This window comes from Mercenaria mercenaria, unplaced genomic scaffold (genome assembly GCF_021730395.1).
Source record: "Mercenaria mercenaria strain notata unplaced genomic scaffold, MADL_Memer_1 contig_4721, whole genome shotgun sequence".
Classification (NCBI taxonomy): domain Eukaryota; kingdom Metazoa; phylum Mollusca; class Bivalvia; order Venerida; family Veneridae; genus Mercenaria; species Mercenaria mercenaria.
In genome coordinates, this window is record NW_026462972.1 from 3,369 (window position 1) to 29,520 (window position 26,152).

Genomic DNA, 26,152 nt, shown 5'->3' on the forward strand with positions numbered 1-26,152 from the left:
TTTTGAATAAATCACGAACTTCATCGAATGTGCGGATAAAGTTCGATCGATTAAACATGTAGACGAAAACTATGACACTTTTAAGCCATATTTATAGTCGGTATTTAGAAATTAAGCGTGTTTTCACGACTATTTTTGTAAAAACAATTAAACTAGGATCAATTCTGTACAATCAAGAATAAGATTTGTTGCAAGTCAGAAACAAGAAGGCTAGATAATCGCAAAGTTTCAGGATTATGCGGTGGTTAAATTTTGTTGTTATTTACGTTTCCAAGCAGGTGCGCGTCACGTCAATGTGTTGAAACTGTCCTAAGTCAAAAGTTAAGATTATTCCTATGTACGAGAGATACGAGTGTTTCTTGAAACGCACATAAGTGCAATCTTATTCCAGTCCTAACTTTACACTTAGGAATAAGACTTAGGATTCTTTATGAAACGCACCCCTGGTTCTTGCGCATGACACTCGGTCTCATAATGGCGAACATTCATGCCGAGTTACATCAAAAATCCCACCATGCATGAAGAAGAAATGCTCCGGACAAACTTCAATTTGACATTTGACCTCCAACTGTGACCTTGACCTTTGAGATAGGAACATGAGGTTTGCGCGTGACACTCCTTCTCATTGAGGTTAACATTCATGCCAAATATAAACAAGATTGGTCCATGCATGTCAAAGTTATGGTCCAGACAAAATCGGACGGATTCACGCACGCACAAACACCAACCCGCCAAAAGTGACGACTAAGTCGAGTTCACCGCAAGCGGGCTCGACAAAAATCATATATCTGACATCAAGCTTTATGTTCCTTGGATTCTCTATCATAAATATCCCTTACGTATAAAATATATACCTGATGTAACAGGGTACATGATAAGACAATCATCTGGACATGTTAATGCAACAATATCGTATGTTGACTGCCGAACAGGTCTTATTGGCACTGGGGTTGGGGGGTCTGTTTCGACAGGTCCTGCAACATTTTGTTGTGGCGAATCCCTTCTAGGTAACCAACTGTCTGTTTCTGTCAATATATAAAACAATAAGCTAAGTCCAACAGTAATACTAGAACTCACAAGTATACGAAAATAATTGTAATGAGTGAAACATTTACGAGATAATTATTCATGAATTTCATTAAACAAATGTCATCTGTAGGTACAGAAATACTGAAGCAGTGTCTTTCTGAAATACTCTAGCATAAAACTGCTGTTCTTGTCACTTTTCGGGTGTGTTTTAACAGGAGAGAAAACGTGTGTTAACAGAGAGTTTTGTTTGTTTGTTTTGTCCAGTGTTCCTGGATTCTGTACCAGTACAAACCTGTTCTCTGCAAGTAACTGCCAATTTCCCCACATGAATCAGAGGTGGAAGACTTATGATATCAGACACAATATCGTTTATAAAATAGTCACGGAGAACTATTACGCTCCATCCGAGAATCGAACTCGCGACCCCGAGATCTGTAGACCAACGCTTTTACCTATTGAGCTAAGCGGGCGGCTGTGTTAACAGAGAGATTTTCGCATTCACGTGCTGTTCAAACACCTTTTTATATTTGCATGTTCCATGACAAAGTGCAAACATACTGCAGCCCCAAAACGGATAATTCAAAAGGAAATGATGTCAACGTGAAACAAGAGCTGTCCGTAAGACAGCCAAGCTCGACTATTCGAAATATTGTCCCAGAAGCAGGAAAATATTACCCAACAAGAGTGCCAGAATGACACAATATACGCCCGTCACAGCAAATTTCTTTACTCTAGCACCTGTATTTGCAAATGGAATTTTAATTTTTTGGTTGTTAAGTAATCACTGTAAGTCTTTTGTTTTTCTAAGTCCACAAAAAACTCCTTACCAGGTAGAGATATCTTAAAATACATCAAAAATTGGAAAGTAACATCTATGTTGTACCACAGAAAAGTGGTCTTGGTTTTTCCCTACGGTCAATTATAAACAAGAGCTGTCTCCATAGGATGACACATGCCCCCGATGGCACTTTGAATGAATAGTTATGGCCGATGTTAGAGTTTAGGACCTTTGACTTACGGAGCTGGGTCTTGCGCGCGACACGTCGTCTTACTGTGTTACACATTCATGCATAGTTATTTTAAAATCCATGCATGAATGACAAAGATATGGACCGGACACAACCATCAATGCACTATCATGAAAAATGACCTTTAACGTCTAAGTGTGTCCTTGACCTTTGAGCTACGGACCTGGGTCTTGCGCGCGACACGTCGTCTTACTGTGGTACACATTCATGCCAAGTTATTTGAAAATCCATCCATCGATGACAAAGATGTGGACCGGACACGCCCATCAATGCACTTTCCTTTAACGTCTAAGTGTGACCTTGACCTTTGAGCTACGGACCTGGGTCTTACAAGCGACACGTCGTCTTACTGTGGTACACATTCATGCCAATTTATTTGAAAATCTATCCATCGATGACAAAGATATGGACCGGACACGCCCATCAATGCACTATCCTTTAACGTCTAAGTGTGACCTTGGCCTTTGATCTACGGACCAGGGTCTTGCGGGCGACACGTCGTCTTACTGTGGTACACATTTATGCCAAGTTATTTGAAAATCCATCCATCGATGACAAAGATATGGACCGGACACGCCCATCAATGCACTATCCTTTAACGTCTAAGTGTGACCTTGACCTTTGAGCTACGGACCTGGGTCTTGCGCGCGACACGTCGTCTTACTGTGGTACACATTCATGCCAAATTATTTGAAAATCCATCCATCGATGACAAAGATATGGACCGGACAAGCCCATCAATGCACTATCCTTTAATGTCTAAGTGTGACCTTGACCTTCGAGCTACGGACCTGGGTCTTGCGCGCGACACGTCGTCTTACTGTGGTACACATTCATGCCAAGTTATTTGAAAATCCATCAATCGATGACAAAGATATGGACCTGACACGAAAATTGCGGACAGACCGACAGACCGACAGACAGACGGTTCAAAAACTATATGCCTCCCTTCGGGGGCATAAAAAGTTACAATATAAGTTATTTATAGTAACAACTAAGGGAAGTTAATCTTAAAAAAAAAAAAAAAAAAAATCCAAAAAAAAAATTTGCAAGTCCACAAAAAATCTTTACCAGGTAGAGATTTTTCAAAACAGACCTCAAAATTGGATGTAGCATGCATGTTGTACTACAGAAAAGTGGTCTCAAATTTTCCCTACGACTAGTAATGAAAAAGTTACAATATAAGCTATTTATAGTAACAACAAAGGGAAGTCATTCTAAAGAAGAGAACTGCGCATGACACTTCGTCTCATGATGGTGTATAATTGTGCCAAGTTACATCAAAATCCCTCCATGCATGAAGAAGAAATGCTTCGGACAAAGTCATTCTTGTATCTGACCTTTGGCCTCTAAGTTTGACCTTGACCTTAGACTAGGGACCTGATTTTTGCGCACTTTTGACACTCTGTCTCGTAGTGGTGAATATTTGTGCCAAGTTATATCAAAATCCCTCTATGCATGAAGAAGAAATGCTCCGGACAAGATTTTCATTCTTGTATCCTTTGACCTCTAAGTGTGACCTTGACCTTAGACCTAGGGACCTGGTTCTCACGCATGACACTCCACCTCATGGTGTTGAACATTTGTGCCAAGTTATATCAAAATCCCTCTATGCATGAAGAAGAAATGCTCCGGACAAAGTTTCCATTCTTGTATCCTTTGACCTCTAAGTGTGACCTTGACCTTAGACCTAGAGACCTGGTTCTCGCGCACGACACTCCGCCTCGTGGTGGTGAACATTTGTGCTAAGTTATATCAAAATCCCTCCATGCATGAAGAAGAAATGCTCCGGACAAAGTTTTCATTCTTGTATCCTTTGACCTATAAGTGTGACCTTGACCTTAGACCTAGGGACCTGGTTCTTGTGCATGACACTCCGTCCCATGATGATGAATAATTGTGCTGACTTTCATCAAAATCCCTCCATGCATGAAGAAGATATGCTCCGGACAATGTCATTCTTGAATTTGACCTTTGACCTCTAAGTGTGACCTTGACCTTAGACCTAGGGATCTGGTTCTTGCGCATGACACTCCGTCTCATGATGGTGAACAACTGTGCCAAGTTTCATCAAGTCTGTGGATGCCGCCCGCCCGCCCATCCGCCCGCCAGGGGCGTTCCCATAATACGTCCCGTTTTTCAAACGGGCGTATAAAAAGGTTAAATATCAAAAGAGTTTTAAGTTCAAAAGGGGACATAATTTGACCAAAATGCATATTAGAGTTATGGGACTTGGTGCTATCAAGTAGTTTTATAACCCCCAAGTCACATGTGAAGTTTCAATTCAATATCTGCATTAGTGTTGGAGATAGTAACTTGCATGTAAAACTTTAACCAGAATTTTCTAAGTCCAAATGGGGGCATAATTTGGCTAAAATGCAGGTCAGAGTTATGGAACTTGGTGCTATCAACTAGTTTTATAACCCCGAAGACACATGTGAAGTTTCAGTTCAATTAAAAATCTGCATTAGTTTTGGAGATAGTTACTTGCATGTAAAACTTAAACCAGAATTTTCTAAGTCCAAAAGGGGGCATAATTTGCTCAAAATACATGTCAGAGTTATGGGACTTGACCAAGTGAGGTTTGTAATTGATCTAGAAAAAGAAAAAATAAGTTTCAAATCTATATGCCTTTTAGTAATAGCTGTATGCACTTGCATGCAAAACTTCAACCAGAATTTTCTAAGTCCAAAAGGGGGCATAATTTGGCCAAAAATGCAGGTCAGAGTTATGGGACTTGGTACTATCAACTAGTTTTATAACCCCGAAGACACATGTGAAGTTTCAATTCAATATCTGCATTAGTTTTGGAGATAGTAACTTGCATGTAAAACTTTAACCAGAATTTTCTAAGTCAAAAGGGGGCATAATTTGCTCAAAATACATGTCAGACTTATGGAACTTGACCCAGTGAGGCTGGTAATTGACCTAGAAAAAGAAAAAATAAGTTTCAAAGCTATATGCCTTAAAATGATAGCTGTATGGTACTGCAAAACTTGCATGCAAAAACTTAACCATGGTGTGATGCCGGCACCGACGCCAGGGTGAGTAGAATAGCTAGACTATTCTTCGAAAACAACTCAGATGTGCCCGCAGATTTCATGAAAATTAAATGATGCTGAGGGATAATGTATTCATATATTAGTTTTTAATGTTTTATGCTAGAATAGTGTTAGCACATTTTCTTTTCCTTTCATTTTCTTTTTTCTTGAAAAACTGTCTTTTCTTTTATGTATAAACAAAAAACTACTATTGGCGCCATGCTTGCGCGAAGAATCAGTCCCATCATATTTGATATAAATTTTACAATAAAGAACATCTTAGAATTGAAATAATTCATAGCAAAACATTGCTTTAACACTATTCATACACTCGGGCGGTAATATGTCGTCCGAAATAATTTCACTTGGGCTGCGCCCTCGTGAAATTATTACACCCAACGTATAACTGCCCATCGTGTATAAATAGTGATAAAGCACTGTTTTGCTATAAATTATTTCTTAAGTACATGTACTGACAAAGACTATGCTCACTGAAATCTTAAGATCACAAGATTAAACAAAGACTCAGTACATATAAAAGATATAACAAAAACAACTAGAGCTATATATCACTGAAGGTGATGAATGTATCCCCCCACCACATGCACTGACACTGTACATTTCAATTTGACACACACAAGATTGCATAATTACGTGGACTGTATGTATATAGACTGTATGTATATAGTATAGTAATAAAAATTAAAGTCCCATAACTCTGCAGAATATTTTTTTCTGAAAGAACCTTACATGCACCATGCACAAGTAAGGTTGGTACTAATCACTTGTGTGAAGTTTCATTAAATTGTGTGCAATCGTTTGGGAGATTAGGCACGCACATGATTGCATAATTATGCAGACTCTATAATGTACATTGTATATAGTAGTAACAAAAAAAACAAAGTCCCATAACTCTGCTGAATATGTACCTAAAAGAAAGTAACATGCACTATGCACAACTAGGGTTGGTACTGATCACTTGTGTGAAGTTTCATTAAATTGTGTGCAAGGGTTCAGGAGATTAGGTGTGCACAAGAATGCAAATGCAGACTCTATGTATATAGTAAAGTAACAAAAAACATAGTCCTGTAACTCTGCATATTTTTTTCTGAAAGAACCTAACATGTACCATGCACAACTACTGTTGTTACTGATCACTTGTATGAAGTTTCATTAAATTGTGTCAAGGGGATGAGGATGGTGTGCACAAGATTGTGTCTACAGACAGACAGACAATCTGAAACCAGTATACCCCACTTACAACTCTGGTGTTCAAGGAATACAGTAAACAGTGTTAACTTCCGAAAACTGCACATCCTCAGTGTTTGGAAGTGCAGAGTAATTTGGAAAACTGCATACCATAAGTCATTTTTTGTGACTCTGAGTAAGTTCAGTTTTTTTTTTGTCATATCGACTGACTCAGTCATTTAAATTATGAAAATAATAAACATTTCATAAAACACTGTGATTTTAAAGGGTTTCAGACACCACTAGTAGGTAAACAATGAAATAGCAGATGAAATTTTCCAAGAAGTGAACAAATATCTACTTTTTCGTATCCTGCAGTTTTTTAAAATAAAACTGTACTGAAATAACTCAAATTTTTTCGAAAACATCATTTCGTGTTCAGAATTTGGAAGTTCTGATATTTATATGTAAAGTCTAAATAGACAAGAGGGCCATTATGGCCCTATATCGCTCGCCTGAGGTTAGTTGCTTGCTGAAACAAATTTCTTTGCTTAAGCTTTACTAACAAAAACTAAGTGAGTAGGTCATGGTAACGATTATTCAAGATAACTACTAAATTCTGTTTAAAAATGAAACTGGTGGTCCAAACATTTTTGCTTTAGCTTCAAAAACGAAAGTAGGTCAGTAGTTCAGGGTTAAGAATATTAAAGGTGAGTATTGAAAGTAGTATCAAAAGTTATAAACATGGTCCAAATTTTTACGCTGTACCTTCAAAAACAAGGAAGTACGTCAGTAGGTCATGAATAAAACAGTTCAAGATGAATATTGAAGGCTGTATCAAACATTATGCTTGTGGTCTAAATTTCTTTGCCACTGCTTCAATAAAAACAAGAGGACCATGATGGTCCTGAATCGCTCACCTGTCCCCACGTGACCCAGTTTTGAACTGAGTATGAAGTCGTTTTTTTCTATTATTTGACATAGTGACCTAGTTTTTGAGCTTATGTGACCCAGTTTTGAACTTGACCTAGATATCATCAAGATAAAAATTCTGACCAATTTTCATGAAGATCTATTGAAAAATATGGCCTCTAGAGAGGTCACAAGATTTTTCTATTATTTGACCCAATGACCTAGTTTTTTAAAGCACGTGACCCAGTTTTGAACTTGACCGAAATATCATCACGGTAAACATTCTCACCAATTATCATGAGGATCTCATGAAAAATATGGCCTCTAGAGAGGTCACAAGGTTTTTCTATTATTTGACCTAATGACCTAGTTTTAGACCGCACATGACCCAGTTTCAAACTTTACCTAGATATCATCAAGGTAAACATTCAGACCAATTTTCTTGAAGATCCATCGAAAAATATGGCCTCTAGAGAGGTCAAAAGGTTTTTTTTCTATTTTTAGACCTACTGACCTTGTTTTTAACCGCAGTTAACCCAGTTTCAAACCTGACCTAGATATCATGAAGATGGACATTCTGACCCACTTTCATACAGATCCCATGAAAAATATGGCCTCTAGAGAGGTCACAAGTTTTTTTATTATTTGAACTACTGACCTACTTTTTGAAGGCATGTTATCCAGTTTCAAACTTAACCTAGATATCATCAAGCTGAACATTCTGACGAACTTTCATGGAGATCCATTGAACAGTATTGCCTCTAGAGAGGTCACAATGTTTTTCTATTTTTAGATCTACTGACCTAGTTTTGAAGCGCACGTGATCCAGTTTCAAACTTGACCTAGATATCATCAAGATGAATATTCAGCATAAATTTCATACAGATCCCATGAAAAATATGGCCTCTAGAGAGGTCACAAGGTTTTTTTTATTATTTGATCTACCGACCTAGTTTTTGATGGCATGTGACCCAGTTTCAAACTTTACCTAGATATTATCAAGGTAAACATTCTGACTAACTTTCATGAAGATCCATTGAAAAGTATGGCCTCTAGAGAGGTCACAAGGTTTTTCTATTTTTAGACATACTGACCTAATTTTGAACCGCATGTGACCCAGTTTCAAACTTGACCTAGATATCATCAAGATGAACATTCTGACCAACTTTCATAAAGATCCCATGAAAAATGTGACCTCTAGGATGCTCACAAGCAAAAGTTTACGCACGGACGGACGACGGACGCTGCACGATCACAAAAGCTCACCTTGTCACTTTGTGACATGTGAGCTAATAAAACTATGTAAAACAAGCGACCTACAATGTTGCACCGACAGTTGTTGATAATTATGTTCAAGGGCCATAATGCCGAAGTGCCTTGGATGATTTGGCTAGTTATCGAACTTGGCTGAGGTCTTATAATCAAACACATTTTGTTCAACTTTGGTGAAGATCGGATGAGAAATGTCCGACTTAGAGTGTGGACAAGTTTTGTGACAGACAGACAGACACACAGACAGGAGTAAATCAATGTGTGGTGGGAGACATAACTATCTAAGCTCTGGACCTTATGGTTTTTCCATGTACAAGTCTACTTAAACTATATAACCCCAGGGCGGGGCCATATTTGAATCTTGGGAGATAATTTGAATACTATTGGCAGAGGACCACTAGATGATGCTACATACCAAATATCAAAGCCCTAGGCCCTTTGGTTTTGGACAACAAGAGTTTCAAAGTTTTTCCCTGTATAAGTCTATATAAACCATGTGACCAGTAGGGTTGGGCCATATATGACCCTAGGGGGATAATTTGAATAAACTTGGAAGAGGACCATTATATGATGCTACATACCAAATATCAAAGCCCTAGGCCATGTGGTTTTGGACAAGAAGATTTTCAAAGGTTTTCTCTATATAAGTCTATATAAACCATGTGACCCCCTGTGCGGAGCCATATTTGACCCTAGGCGGATAATTTAAACAGTCTTAATAGAGGACCACTAGATGAAATTAAATACCAAATATCAAAGCCCTACGACCTGTGGTTTTGAACAAGAGTATTTTCAAAGTTTTTCCTTTTGGTTGCCGTGGCAACCAGACTTCTGTATGGAATTCAATTCTTTGAACAACTTTTAAAGAAGACCATTGAAGGAACATCCCAGTGAAGTTTCATCAAAATTGGCACAGTGGTTTAGAAGATGTTGTTTAAAGGAAATTGTGGACGGACACCCGGACGGACGCTGGACAGTGAGCCATCACAATAGCTCACCGTTAGTACTCTGTACTAAGGTGAGCTAAAAATAGAAGGAGAACACCTAATTGGCCTTAAAATTGGCCTTGGAATCATCAAGATAAACATTCTGACCAAGTTTCATGAAGATATGGTCATAAATGTGGCCTCTACAGTGTAAACAAGCTTTTCCTTTGATTTCAGCCGTGACCTAGTTTTTGTCCGCACATGACCCAGTTTTGAACTTGACCTAGGAATCATCAAGATAAACATTCTGACAAAGTTTCATGAAGATAGGGTCATAAATGTGGCATCAAAATTGTTAACAAGCTTTTCCTTTGATTTGACCTGGTGACCTATTTTTGACTCCATATGGCCCAGTTTTGAACTTGGCCTAGGAATCATCAAGATAAACATTCAGACCAAGTTTCATGAAGATATGGTCTTAAATGTGGCCTCAAGGGTGTTAACAAGCTTTTCCTTTGATTTGACCTGGTGAACTAGTTTTTTACCCAACATGACACAGTTTCTAACCCGTCCTAGAGATCATCAAGATAAACATTCTGTGTAAGTTTGTAACATATCAAAGCATAAATGAAACCTCTTTATGACTTAAAGTGCTAAAATAGAAAATTTTGCCCCTTTCTGGGGCAGTTACTCTAGAGCTCATGATGGAATCTAGCTGATTTTTGAAAGGAACCAAATATCTCTGGAACCCATGGTAGGATCTGACTAGTTTTCAAAAGGTACCGAGATATTATGCCAATACAAGTTGTGTGCATGTCTGATTAATATTTATTTTAATATGTTGTCTCTATCGTGTTCACAAGCCTTTAAGGGGCCATAACTCTGGAACCCATGATGGGATTGTGGAAGGACAGATGACAGACAACGAACAAAGTGTGATCACAAAAGCTCAACTTGTCACTATGTGACAGGTGAGCAGAAAATCTGGACCGAGAAAATCGTTTAATTTTCAGAAGTTTCCGGATTTTGGAAGGTCAGATATTCAGAAGTTCAACTGGCAACACACGTACACAGCATCTAACATATCCTCCATCTATACACAGGATCTAACAAAGACTACATACATATACAGGATCTAATAAAGGCTAGGGACATACACAGGATCTACCAAATGCTATGTACACAGGATCTAACATAGGCTACAATATCTATCAAATACTACATAAAAACAAAGGATCTAACATGACAGGATCTAACAAGAAACGCGGCAATGCCACAAAACCAGGTTTTCAACACTTTTCATAAGAATAAAAAAGTATACTGAATCACAGTGCACCACTTTAAAGCACATTAAAGAATAATGTCAGTGTCGGAATCCGAAAATTCCGTTGTAACGGATAAAAAATGCTTACCCTAACCCTAAACCCTAACCCTACTATTTTTAGTAACAATGACCTTGACCTTGATCCCGGAAACCCCAAAATCAATCCCAAGCTACAACTTTATATAAGTTTTCTATACACCAAGTTTCATCATGATAGCTCATTCCTAAGTCAAGTTATTGACCGTAAACCCTTTTTCTATTTTAAGTAACAGTGACCTTGACCCCAGAAACCCAAAAATCAATCGCAGCCTTTGTCTTGATGTAAGCTACACACATACCAAGTTTTATTCAAATATCTTTACCGAAACAAAAGTTATTGACCGGAAACACCAGTTTGACGCCGCCGCCCGCCCGCCCGCCCGACCAACGACATACCCCAATCTAATAACTCAGGTTTTCGTTGAAAAACCTGGTTAACAAAGACTATATACACAGGATCTAAAAAATACTAGGTACATACATAGGATCTATCAAAATGCTACATACATACACAGGATCTTACATAGGCTTCATACATTCACAGTATCTAAGACAGGCTAGGTACATACACAGGTTCTATCATAGACTTCATACATACACAGGATCTAATAAAGGCTAGGTACATACACAGGATCTAATAAAGGCTAGGTACATACACGTAATCTAATAAAGGCTAGGTACATAGACAGGATCTAATAAAGGCTAGGTACATACACATAATCTAATAAAGGCTAGGTACATACACAGCATTTAATAAAGGCTAGGTACATACACAGGATCTATCATAGACTTTATATATACACAGGATCTAATAAAGGCTAGGTACATACACAGGATCTAATAAAGGCTAGGTACATACATAGGATCTATCAAAATGCTACATACATACATTCATTCACAGGATCTAAGACAGACTAGGTACATACACAGGATCTATCATATATTTCATATACAGGATCTAATAAAGGTTAGGTACATACACAGGATCTATCAAAATGCTACATACATAAATAGCATCTTACATAGGCTACATACATTCACATGACCTAAGAAAGACTAGGTACATACACATGATCTAACATAGGCTACAAACATAGACATGACCTAAGAAAGACTACCTTTATACACATGATCTAACAAAAACAACATATTTACACAGAATCTAACAAAGGTTATGTATATAAACAGGAACTGACAAAGACCATTAACATACACAGGATCTAACAGAAGCTATATACATACAGAAGATTTAACAAAAACTACACACATACTCAGAAACTCACAATGACTACATACATATATGGGAATCTCACAATTAAATTCTCTGGATCTAACAAAGATAAATACGTACATAAGATCTAACAAAGACTTTGTACATATCCAACATTTAAATTAAGCTATGTAGGCACAATATTGAACAAAGACTTTATACAGAAAAAAAGACCTGACAAAAGAATACCTTTGCAGAAAAGATCAATCAAACACTACATAAGTACAAAAACTCTAACGGAAACTACACAAGACATAACACAAGGTATAAGAATGACTATGTACACAAACAGGATCAACTGAAAGAATACGCACATAGAAAAAAATTAATCAAGTCCTTGAGTTCAAACAGAAGATCTAACAGACAACATACATACACAAGACCTAAAAAGGACTAACCGTTAACACATTCTTGGCTGATTCTACAAGAGGATAGAGTGGTCACTAGATCAGCGAATTTGTCATCGTGTAGCCCAGCATCTGATGGTTGAATGTTTGACAAATTGGTAGATGAAATGGACACTTTAACTTTTGCCCCTGTGTCATAACTGGCCAAGGCTCCGTCCCTGTATGCAAGGTGACCTGATCTACAAGCCTGAAATTTGAAAAACCAATACGACCTTCTCCAGTACAGCATTCTGATAGCAGCCAACATGTATAATCACCAAAATATTAAAAATCATCTCCCACATAACCAAACAAAACTAGATATGTGTCCATATGACACTACTCCCCCCACTCCTGTCACTGAATGAATATTTTTGACTAAGTCAAGGGCCATAATTCTGGTTTGGCTGTGTGAAATCCCAGGCAAAAAACTAGGTGCACAACTTCACATGCAAAATTACCATCCTGTGACATTTATAGCTACTTAAAAGCTACTCGCCCACGCTGTGTAACACCTCAGTAGCCTAGTGGTAGAGCACCCGCTTTGAGTGCAGGAGCTCGTAGATTTAATCACTGGCCACATGTCATAATACCAAAGACGTAAAATGGTTCTAGTAGCTCCCTTTCCCAGTGCTCAGCATTAAGAGGATAGTGCTAGGACTGGTCAGCCAAGTGTCAGTATAATGTGACTGGGTGGGGTATCATGCCACATGTATAAGGCGTGATATTCAATGAGGCAGCACTATAAAGTTTGGCATTGTGCTTACTGCTACACAGACCCACCAACAGTTTGGGCGAAATTTTTCAACATTTTCATTTCCACCAAGTTTGGCATAATGACAATGAATAATGAATAAGTGGGTGAAAATAAAAGTTAGATATTGGTAAAAATGCAAGAAGAATGTAAATTTTCTGCATTATTTCAAAAGCATTACAACAGTTAACTAATTTCTGCACAATATTTTTGATTATTTATAAGAAGTAAATATCTTATGTATAAATATCTTAAGTAATTATCTTGCAATAATCTTAAGAGAGTAAGTTTGTACCACTAGTCTCTTTCAGAGGACTCACCTTTTATTGACTTTTGAGAGAAATTATTTTTGCTTAAAATCTGTGGGTTAGTCCCTTTTATAACCCTTGGTCAAATACTTTGTAAGATATATATATATGCATGACACAAATTCGGACATATATAAGGACAAAGGCAAATTTGCTATCTGCCACCCACAAACATTTTTGGGAGCACAATAAACTTGCTAATAGGCTTTTTAAATAATTTCATAATATCTATAGCTATTCTTCATTGTTATTTGAATTCAGTAACTACAATATGGAGGGATTTTTATAGCGGAGTGCCTTCTCACTGAATCACTCGTCACATCAATATAGCTTCTAAATCACATTCTTCAATTAAGGGAGTCATGAAGCTGGCTTACGGAAGATAGGTGGTTCTAAGCATGTGCCCACCCATGCTTGAAATGTTGCACAGAGTCACAGGTACCTGGGATTTTCCTCCACCAGTAAAAGATGAAAAAAGTTGCCAAATGACATAAATTGTGTCAGAGGTGCTTCAAGCAAAACAATAACAACATGACAGTTAAATAATGTAACTGTTATATACATATTGTTAGAGAAAACTGAAACATAAAATGTTGTCTGCATTCAAACCTTATCCCTTGTAAGAGAATGAGTAGTTTTCAGTAACATTTCATGATATGCACAATGAAATGGAAGAAACAAATAACCTCAAACAAATTACCTGTAAGAAAAATAATTTTGGTTTCTCCTTTAAAAAACTCTTTTGATCACTCTTACTATCAAAGAGTTCTAGAATATCATCCACGTACACTGGCAGTCCGTCAGTCCCAAGTACAGCGTGACGCCAGACCGCCGCATCTTGTGGTAGATGCATATGCATTGGGGTTTCTGTTACCTCTTCCTCATGCCCGTGTGTACTCAATACAAGGACGAAGCAATCCGCATCCAAATTCACATATGATTTACTGGCTGTTGAATTAAAAGAGAGAGTAAAATGGTTGTATTTTATGCAAAGCATTGTTTGACACATCACAGTCGAAACCTAGGACAGCTGGGTTATAATATTAACTTTTGAAGTTGAACCCTGCTGTCTCACTGTGGCTCATACTAAAAGTCTTGTGTGATGTAAAATACTAATAATTTATATTACTGTGTGAAGAGGGTTATGATGACCCTGAATCACTCACCTGAGTAATATGAGCCACATGTTTCAAATGGCAAACTGATGCTAAGATATTAAGAAATTAGGTCAGTAGGTCACATTCATGGTCACTGAAAGTCAGTTTTTTGACCCCACATGACCCAGTTTCGAACTTGGCCTAGAGATCATCAAGATGAACATTCTGTGCGAGATTGCATCAAATCAAAACATAAATGAAACCTCTATATTGCTGAAAGGGCCAAAGTAGAAAATTTTGCCCCTTTCAGGTGCAGTAACTCCAGAACCCATGATGGAATCTAGCCTGTTTTTGTATGGAACAAAGATCTTATTGCAACTTAAATTGTGTGTAAGTGTGGTTAAAATCAAATGTCAAAATGTCACTCCTATCTTGTTTACTAGGTAAAAATTAACAAATGTTGACTCTTTCAAGGGTCAGCCAGGGGCCATAACTCCAAACCCTAAGATTGGATCTGACGGATTCATCATGTAATCATTGTTAAAGATAATTTGCAATTTTAAATCAAACAATAAACTAGAAATGCTTTTGAGAAAAGCGCATGTCTCCCACAACTGCCTTATCATCTAAATAGTAAGTCAGTCTTTATATACTGTTTACTTAATCCACATGTGCATGCGCTTTCTTGACACCAAAAGGACGCCTATACTACTAGTAGTATAGGCGCAGGTTTTGGGGTAAAACTGCGCAAGAAATCTGAGTGTTTTTGGTAATTCAAGGGCCATAATTCCAAAGTGCCAAGGCCAATTTGGCTAGTTATCGAATTTGGCCAAGCACTTATTGGCAGACACATTTTGTCGAAGTTTGGTGAAGATTGGATGAGAAATGTTCGTCTTAGAGTGCAGACAAGCTTTGTGACAGACAGACAGACACACAGACAGACTAGAGTAAATCAATATCTCTTCCACACCACTGTGTGGTGGGAGACATAATTAAGTCTCTATATGGCTACAAATGCCAAAATAGCAAATTTTGACCCTTTAAGGGGCCCTAACTCTGAAACCCATAATGGGGTCTGGCCAGTTTTCGAAAGTAACCAAGACATTATGCCAATACAAATTGTGTGCAAGTTTGAATAAAATCGATTTCAAAATGTGGCATCTATCGTGTTCACAAATAATTGTGGATGAACGCCGGACGGACGATGGACGATCACACAAGCTAACCCTGTCACTATGGGACAGGTGAGCTAAAAATAATTATTTAAGTCAGGTTAGAGTAAAGAAAAAATGACTTTACCATCATAACTTATTTTTTGTTCAAATATTCACACATTACTTCTCAACACTGAAACATAATTACCTTGCTTTATTATTTTTTTCATGTCTGATGAAGTCAAAGCCTTAAATACTGACACATGGAAATCGAGAGCTTTGAATAAAGTTTCCATTTTCAAAGCATCCATTTTTGCTCCAGAACGGTTTGGCACATTCCCTGTAAAATTCTCATTAGCGATAATAACAGCATGTCCTCTAAACATGTTGTTCATAGCATAGCACTCTATCCCAGGCTCTGTACTTACTTCCATTGGTTCCGTCATTTTCCTGAAGCACAAAGATTTCTGACTTGATAGCAGTAAAATAAACAAGCAAATTCAATGAATTGGTATCCCCCGCCGAAAGGGTCTGTGGTGAGGAACGGCAAAACAAGAGCTGTCTGATGACAGCGCGCTCGACTATTCGAAGAATTGATTGAAGAATGGGGTCAAAATATTTCCGCGGAGATTCAGGCAAAAGAAATAAATAGATTAGACAAACAATGTTCCTGTATTACTTTGATTTCGATAAGTCTTGCACTAAATGGCAATATATGAGCCAATTTCAAAGTCCAAAAAGGGCCATAATTCACTCAAAATAGTTATGTACTCTTGCCTACAGATGGAAATCATAATGATAAACATGTGTTCAAAGTTTAAAAGCCATATGTCAAATAGTTTTGACAAAACATGGACTTGTATGAAAACAGAACCAGTTTCAAAGTCCAAAAAGGGCCATAATTCAGCCAAAATAGATGACAGAGTTATGTTCTCTTTCCTACAGATAGAGACTATTATACTAAACAAGTGAAAAAAGTTTCAACGCCATATGTCAAACACTTTACAAAAAATATTAACTGGTACGAAAAACTTAACCAAGATTTTTAAGTCAAAAGGGGCCATAATTCAGCCAAAATCCTTGATGGAGTTATGTACTCTTGCCTATAACTGGACATGGTGATGGTAAACAGGTGTTGAAAGTTTCAAAGCTTTATCTCAAAAGACTTTGTCAAAATATGAACTGGTACGAAATATTAACCCAGATTTCTAAGTCAAAAAGGGCCATAATTCAGCCAAAATCCTTGATGGAGTTATGTGCTCTTGCCTATAGCTTGATATGGTGATGGTAAACAAGTGTTGAAAGTTTCAAAGCTTTATCTCAAAAGACTTTGTCTAAATATGAACTGGTACGAAAAACTTAACCAATATTTCTAAGTCGAAAGAGGCCATAATTCAGCCAAAATCCCTGATGGAGTTATGTACTCTTGCCTATAACTGGCCATGGTAATGGTAAACAAGTGTTGAAAGTTTCAAAGCTTTATCTTAAAAGACTTTGTCAAAATATGAACTGGTACAAAAAACTTAACCATGATTTCTAAGTCAAAAGGGGCCATAATTCAGCAAAAATCCTTGATGGAGTTATGTGCTCTTGCCTATAACTGGCCATAATGATGGTAAACAAGTGTTGAAAGTTTCAAAGCTTTATCTCAAAAGACTTTGTCAAAATGTGGACTGGTACGAAAAACTTAACCAAGGTGTGACGCCGACGCCGTGGTGAGTAGGATAGCTCTACTTATTCTTCGAATAGTCGAGCTAAAAATATATCCAGCAAAAAGTTACAAAGAATGTTACAAAGAAGCAAATAATTTCATTAGTCCAAAACAAATGAACAGAAAATGAATTTGGGGTGGTGAGCATGACTGGGTGGAGGAGTGAGGTGAGAGAATGGTATAACTTTGCATGTTGATAAACATTCATAGAAGGGTTGAAAAAAGAAATAAAAAAGGAATGAAAAAAAAATTGCGGGGGGAGGGGGAGGGGAAGGAGGTGTGACCAAGGCAAGGTGGCGACCAGGTGTGGGTACACAACTTCACATGTTTATAATAAATGTTCATGGAAAAGAATGAAAGAAGTTTAATGAAATTTTTCCAATTGGTTGGTTTGTTATGTACAAAACTGTGTTTTTTTAAATAATTAAAGGGCAATAACTGTATGAAAAATTGACCAATCAAAAAAGAAAATGACGGGCATCATCAAAGTATGTCGGTTCATATTTATTTCAATTTTCATGAAATTCTACAAACTTGTTACTGAGAAATGGCTGCAGACGTGTATTTTTCATTAAATCAAGGGCAATAACTCTAAGAAAAATCGACCAATCGAAAAGAAAACTTGAAGAGCATCATCACAGTATCTTGGTTCAGGTCTATTTCAAGTTTGATGAAATTCTACCTACTAGTTACTGGAAAATGGCTGCAGACGGACATTTTTCATTAAATCAAGGGCAATAACTCTAAGGGAAATTGACCAATCCAAAAAACAAACTAGACGGGCATCATCGCACTATGTTGGTTCATGTTTCATGAAATTCTACCAGGTAGTTACTGAGAAATGGCTGTGGACGGACGGACGGACAGACAACGCCATTTCAATACCCACTCCCGATTTCATTGGCGGGGGATAACAATACCTGTCTAAACAGACAACACACTGAACTATTTTGATTGCAGATATTGAAGAGGTATATACTACGTATGAGATAGCAGAGAATACTCCTAATATATATAGTGAAGCTATACATAACTCTAAATGGCTAGAAACTTTGTTTATTTCTACATTTGCTTATCAAAATAAAATTTCTAAATGTGATAATTGGGAAATAGATTTTAGTTTTTCATGCTTTGTTGGCAAATAAAACATGGTTTAGAGTTCAGATAAGTAGTAATCCAATCACAAAGGCCAAAGTGATAAATTATGATGCATCTGAACGAAAAAACTTGTTTTATTTGCCAACAAAGCACACAAAACTGTAATCTATTTCTATTCTAACACGTTCAAATTACACCAGGTAGGGATACTAATCTGGTATCCTTTTTTAGGCGTATATGGACCGAGTAAACCGGAATAGCCAGAAGTAGGTCATTTTGCGAAACGTATTTTAATCAACAAGACAATAAATGGTAAAATCCATTTTTGTTTATATAAATCAAAATCTTAAGTGTTAGAATCAGGGTTATATAATGAAAGGTAAATTTTACTTATCTCATTGATCAATAACTTGTCATAATGAGGTCAATAGAAAATATACTAACTGTAAAAAGTGATGTTCTTGTAAAGAAACTTGAATAAGCAACTATTAAAAAAAAATCTCACAAGCTATATTGTATTGCATAGAATCATTGAATACAATGCAGCATTGTATTACAGGTTACTTCTGCTTTTTGTATAGGTGCACCCTCCAGAGAGGTATTTTTCCTTTAAATGAACTGTGCTCAATAATTATAGGCTATTAGCTTTGTATCGGGTAATATGCACAAGTTCTTCACCGGAAATACTGCGCGACTTTAGGAGTGCAATTTTCTTCCCCTGAAGAACGAGTGCATATTTCCCGATGCAAAGATAATAACCTTTTTATTACATACTCATCTACATGTATCAATATAATGTAAGTATCACAAATTTTTCAATAACCTGAATATGACTATACAAATTTTCTCGACGATTAATTAAAATAATCGGAAAAAGTTGTCTCCCTTTGAACATGAATGCCATTTGTACTTAAAGTAATCGGAAAAAGTTGTTTCTCTTTAAAAATGAATACCATTTGTAAAGAAATAAAGATAAACAATTGCTGAAAACCATGTTCCCCCTTGTTATGCAAAATTTCACCACTTGCACACTATTGCAAATGCATCAAAACGAACATGCATATGAGTAAATGTTCTTTGAAAATGTTGAGTTTTTAAAGGCGTTTAACTGTCCGGAAATGGAGCTCCTTTAGGCAGTCCTTTTCCAGAATTCAATATTTATATCAGTATACTGACACTTGATTCGTAAATTAATATACATGTTTTACAAGCTGTTCAATTTTCATGTCAAACAACTCTTTCTTTCTATGATTTGGTGTTGTTTGATTTCTGTTTCTCAAGGCCTATTTCGAAACCTTAAGTTATTAAATAATTTTAAGTGTAGTCATAAAATTTATACACTTATTTCTGATAATATCTGTGAATATCTATCTCTGGACCTCAGACAAAAGTGATACTTACCCCATGATCATACAGTTTGATATTTAACAAATTTTATTTAAACTAGAAATGTGTCCATGGGACACAAATGCCCCCACTACATGACAAAGGACACAGATCAACTTTTGGAAAAAATATGTTGCTATTTAAAATAAATGCAAAAAATAACCATATATAATGTACATATAAACATATATGCTTTCTAGAGATTTTTAGATACCTGTCCATGGTGACTAGGTCAAATACTTTTATAGCTACACGCCACAAAACATTAAAATGACCAATCCTTAACTAAGTCAGGGGCAATAACTCCTACACGACTGAATGAAAATGGACGCGAAACCCCAGGTGCACTGCTGCACATGCTGACCAACATTCCTGTAAACTTTGGTGACTCGAGATCTAAGTCAAATACTTTTGGAGCTACGCGCAACACAACATTAAAATGACCAATTATTTACTAAGTCAGGGGTCATAACTCCTACACAACTGAATGAATCTGGACGCGAAACCCCAGGTGCACAGCTACACGTGCTGACCAACACTTCTGTAAAGTTTTGTAACTCTACGTCAAATACTTTTGGAGCTATGTGCGACACAACACTAAAATGACCAATTTTTACAAAGTCAGGGGCCATAACTCCTACATGACTGAATGAATCCAGACGCGAAACCCCAGGTGCACAACTACACATGCTGACCAAAATTCCTGTAAGGTTTTGTGACTCTACGTCAAATACTTTTGGAGCTAGGTGCGACACAACATTAAAATGACCAATTATTTACTAAGTCAGGGGTCATAACTCCTACATAACTGAATGAATCTGGACGCAAAACCCCAGGTGCACAACTACACATGCTGACCAACACTTCTGTAAAGTTTTGTGACTCTACTCAAATACTTTTGGAGCTATGCGCGACACAACACTAAAAGGACCAATTTTTACAAAGTCAGGGGCCATAACACCTACATGACTGAATGAATCCGGACGCGAAACCCCAGGTGCACAACTACACATGCTGATCAAAATTCCTGTAAAGTTTCGTTACTCTACGTCAAATACATTTGGAGCTAGGCGCGACACAACATTGACGGAAGGAAGGGCGGACGGACAAGGGCAAATCTATATGCCCCCCACCCAAAGTGGGGCCATAAAACAGAATTTGGAGATGTATTTGAAGTGTCAAGTTTAGTTCTATCTTTTCATTCACATATTTATATATTTAAATTTTATACTATTCAGTTTACAAAGTTTTTCTATCAGTTCATATAGCAACCTAGGGCCTCCGTGGCCGAGTGGTTAAGGTCGTTGACTACAAATCACTTGCCCCTCATCGATGTGGATTCGAGCCTCACTCAGGGCGTCAATATTATAATACTGAAAAAGGTCAATATCATAACACATGATGCCCACATGTTGAGCACGCCAGCTGTCAAAAGGACTGGGAGAGCAAAAAAAATCTAAGTCCACACAAAAATCCTTACCAGTAGAGATAGGTCATAATATACCAACATGCATGTTGTACTAAAGAAAAGTGGTCTTGATTTTTCCATACGACCAGTAATAAAAAAAGTTACAATATTAAGCTATTTAGAGTAACAACAAAGGGAAGTAATTCTAGGTTCTTGCGCACGACACTCCATCTCATGATGGTGAAAAATTGTGCCAAGTTACATCAAAATCCCTCTATGCATGAAAACGAAATGCTCTGGACAAAGTCATTCTTGTTACTGATGTTTGACCTCTAAGTGTGACCTTGACCTTAGACATAGGGACCTGGTTCTTGCGCATGACACTCCCTCTCATAATGGTGAACATTCATGCTATGTTACATCAATATCCCACAATGCATTAAAAAGAAATGCTCAGGACAAACTCATTCTCAGATTTGACCTCTGATCTCCAATTGTGACCTTGACCTTTGAGATAGGAACATGGGGTTTGTGCACAACACTCCTTCTCAATAAGGTTAACATTCATGCCAAATATAAACTAGAGCTATCACTAAAGGTGATGAATGTACCCCCGCATGCACTGACACAGTACATTGCAATTTGACGCACACAAGATTGCATAATTATGTGGACTGTATGTATATAGACTGTATGTAATGTATACAGTATAGTAACAAAAACAAAGTCCCATAACTATGCAGAATATGTATCTAAAAGAATGTAACATGCACCATGCACAACTAGGGTTGGTACTGATCACTTGTGTGAAGTTTCATTAAATTATGTGCAAGGGTTTGGTAGATTAGGCACGCACAAGATTGCATATGCAGACTGTATGTACATAGTATGTTAACAAGAAACAAAGTCCCATAACTCTGCAATTTTTGTCGCTGAAAGAACCTAACATGCCCCATGCACAACTACTGTTGGTACTGATCACTTGTGTGAAGTTTCATTAAATTGTGTCAAGGGGATGAGGAGAGATGGTGCGCACAAGATTGTGTCTATGTATATAGTATAGTAACAAAAAAACAAAGTCCCATAACTCTGCAAATTTTTTTTCTGAAAGAACTTAACATACCCCATGCACAACTACTGTTGTCACTGATCACTTGTGTGAAGTTTCATTAAATTGTGTCAAGGGGATGAGGAGAGATGGTGCGCACAAGATTGTGTCTATGTATATAGTATAGTAACAAAAAAACAAAGTCCCATAACTCTGCAAATGTTTTTTCTAAAAGAACCTAACATGCCCCATGCACAACTACTGTTGGTACTGATCACTTGTGTGAAGTTTCATTAAATTGTGTCAAGGGGATGAGGAGAGATGGTGCGAACAAGATTGTGTCTATGTATATAGTATAGTAACAAAAAAAAACAAAGTCCCATAACTCTGCAATTTTTTTTCTAAAAGAACCTAACATGCCCCATGCACAACTACTGTTGGTACTGATCACTTGTGTGAAGTTTCATTAAATTCTGTCAAGGGGATAAGGAGAGATGGTGCGCACAAGATTGCGTCTACGGACAGACAGACAGACAGACAGACAACCTGAAACCAGTATACCCCCCTTACAACTTTGTTGTCGGGGGGGGGGGGGGGTACAACAAGATTGCTCCATGCATGTCAAAGTTGTGGTCCGGACAAAATCAGATGGACGGATGCATGCACATACAACAAATGGCCAAAAGTGGCAACTAAGTCGAGCTCACCGCAAGCGGTAGCAACAAAAATTATGCCTGGACCAGGACTTGAACCTCTACCTGTCTGTCCGATATTACCAATGGTATAATAAACCAATGCCTTAGCCCACTGCCTCACTCTGGAACTTTCAAAGTATGAGGCTGATTAAGTTATCTCATTACTGACTAAAGGTTTTGAGCAAATACCACTTCCTTGTTATCAGTAAGAGTGACCTTGACCTTGACACAAATACATTCCAAAGCTGAATGTGTCGGCAATATGCACAACTAGGCTTGGTCCTGATTACTCCTGTGAAGTTTCGTTGAATTCTGTCTAGCAGTTTGACCTGTGAAAGCCAGAAACAATTTTTCTATTTTTAGCTCTGGTGGTCATTTTGTGCTGCGAAGTGGGACATGTAAGCTAAGGCTGGTACTGATCACTCCTGTGAAGTTTCATTGAAATCCAGCCAGCAGTTTGACCTGTGAAAGCCGGAATTATTTTTTATTTTTAGCTCTGGCGGCCATGTTGTGCAGCGAAGCAGAACGTGTCGGTGATATGCACAACTAGGGTTGGTACTGATCACTCCTGTGATGTTTCATTGAAATATAGCCAGCAGTTTTATCTGTGAAAGCCGGACAAAAGTTTTCTATGTTTAGCTCTGGCAGCCATTTTGTGCAGTGAAGCGGAACGAGTCGGTGATATGCACAACTATGGTTGGTACTAATCACTCCTGTGATGTTTCATCGAAATCCAGCCAGTAGTTGGACCTGTGAAAGCTGCAGAAGATTTTTCTATTTTTAGCTCTGGCAACCACTTTAATTTGTGCAGCTAATCAGAATGTGCCAGCAACATGCACAACTACGCTTGGTACTGATCACTCCAGTGAAGTTTCGTTGAAATCCAGCCAGCAGTTTGACCTATGAAAGCCGAACAAGAGTTTTCTATTTTTAGCTCTGGCGGCTGTTTTGTGCAGCATGGTGGAACGTGCCGGCAATATGCACAACTAGGGTTGGTATTGATCACTCCTGTGAAGTTTCGTTGAAATTTGGCCAGCAGTTCGACCTGTGAAAGCCAGACAAGCTTAATGCGGACGAACAGACGACAAAGGCAAAAGCAATACATTAGTGCAAACTAAAGCTCCATTGAGGAAATGTTCTTTTTTTTATTTTTAGCAACAGTGACCTGACCGAACTTCACTGAACTTAAAGTGCCCAATATTTAAAGTAAAGGGGCATATGGGTTCTGTATCTTATTAATGTCATGATGAGAGACAACTATTTAGTTAAATGCACACACATGGTAAATCATACTGTTTAATTTTTGATAAACATATTTTTTCTGCTGTATATTTTTTTCAACTTTACAAAACTGTGTTGAGTGAAAAACAACCAGGGACCATGTTTTGACAAATCTGAAGCAACTGTACAGTAATAAGTACTGGTGGTCAGGAAATCCTGTGATATTCTGAATATCACTGCTGAATTATTACGAGTCCAGAAAGTCAGGACTTTAAGATGACTGGCACATTTTTATACATTATAGCCAGGCACACGACGATTGTATGTTTTTGACAACACAGAAAATGATGTAAGACAATCTTCAGCTTTTTACAGTAGTAAAGAAAATGAAAGTACACAGGACAAACTCGAAAATGAAAGCTGCATTTCCACTGGTCTATAGTAAGGACTCACGCGCAGGGGTAAAGGTATACGGAGATTTTTGGAACTCCATCAAATCATTAAAAAAGTCCTTTTTGATGTTGTCTAATGGTGTCAGTATACATGTTTATGCCTCGGATGTCTGATATTTCCGTATTTGAGAGCTGCAGACCTAGACATTTCAGAAATATTTTCAAAACGAATTTCATGTAATAGATGTTGATTCTATGGAAGCATGAAAGGGTCATCAGACTCTCATAGCTTTTATTACGTTACAGCCGCGAAAATCAGGAAAATAATGAATTATCCAGCACTTAACGGAGACAGCCAGGACAAATCAAAACTATGGTATGTGGCCACCAGGCATGCTTAGCACTTTTACAGAAATACATAATAAATTTCTTGTCAATTCACCACATGGACCCATGTTCACAGAACAGTTTTTGGTCTCAACTGAGTCTGATATTGAAAGTTTAATTGTAAATTTTACTAGAACTTCAAGATTAAATTTCAGTTGAGACTGACAATCAATATTGAAGTCACTTGAAAATCGTCATTAACTTAACATTTACCTTTAAACAATCATTAAATTAAGATGTTAAGGTCAAAGTTTCATTATCAAACTCAGCTGAAACTGAAGTTGTTTGTGAACACGAGGCCTGGACTTACGAATTTTTACTGGACTTGGTAAAATGACATAAATTATATAACAAAACACTGTAAATAACTATGCACTCAAAGTCACTGTAAATAACTATGTACTCAAAGACACTGTAAATAACTATGTACTCTGAGACACTGTAAATAACTATGTACTCAAAGACGCTGTAATAACTATGTACCCAAAGACACTGTAAATAACTATGTACTCTGAGACACTGTAAATAACTATGTACTCTGAGACACTGTAAATAACTATGTACTCAAAGACACTGTAAATAACTATGTACTCAAAGACACTGTAAATAACTATGTACTCAAAGACACTGTAAATAACTATGTACTCAAAGACACTGTAAATAACTATGTACCCAAAGACACTGTAAATAACTATGTACTCTGAGACACTGTAAATAACTATGTAATCAAAGACACTGTAAATAACTATGTACTTCAATAACTATGTACTCAAAAACACTGTATATAATCGTGTACCCTATACAACAAGTTTTTAATTAAGAAATAATAAGTGTCAAAATTAGGTTTATCATAGAATAATGACAAAATTAGGTTTATCGTAGAATAACGACAAACGAGGGTTATTCTACGATAAACCTTATTTAGATACTTATTATTTTGATTCTAACACAACTTACTTTAAATAACATTAGACAAGAATCAGAGGGGTATTTTCATCAAACGTAAATTACAACTGCATGCTATGCCGCAGCGTAGAACAGCCAAAACACGGTGCTTGCGCAGCATAGTTTAAGGTCA

The 26,152-nt window shown here is 37.3% G+C and overlaps 1 protein-coding gene across 1 annotated transcript; it reads right to left on the reverse strand.

Moving 5' to 3' along the window:
- Positions 1-854: 854 nt before the first annotated feature.
- On the reverse strand, positions 855-16,179 carry LOC128554105 (caspase-2-like; the record flags this gene model as incomplete). The annotated part of the gene is made up of 4 exons (XM_053535348.1): positions 15,937-16,179; positions 14,178-14,425; positions 12,428-12,623; positions 855-1,025 (listed from the first exon to the last, which is right to left on the reverse strand). Coding segments are annotated over exons 1-4 (853 nt in total), but the record flags the coding sequence as incomplete, so codon positions are not given.
- Between the last annotated feature and the right edge of the window lie 9,973 nt (positions 16,180-26,152).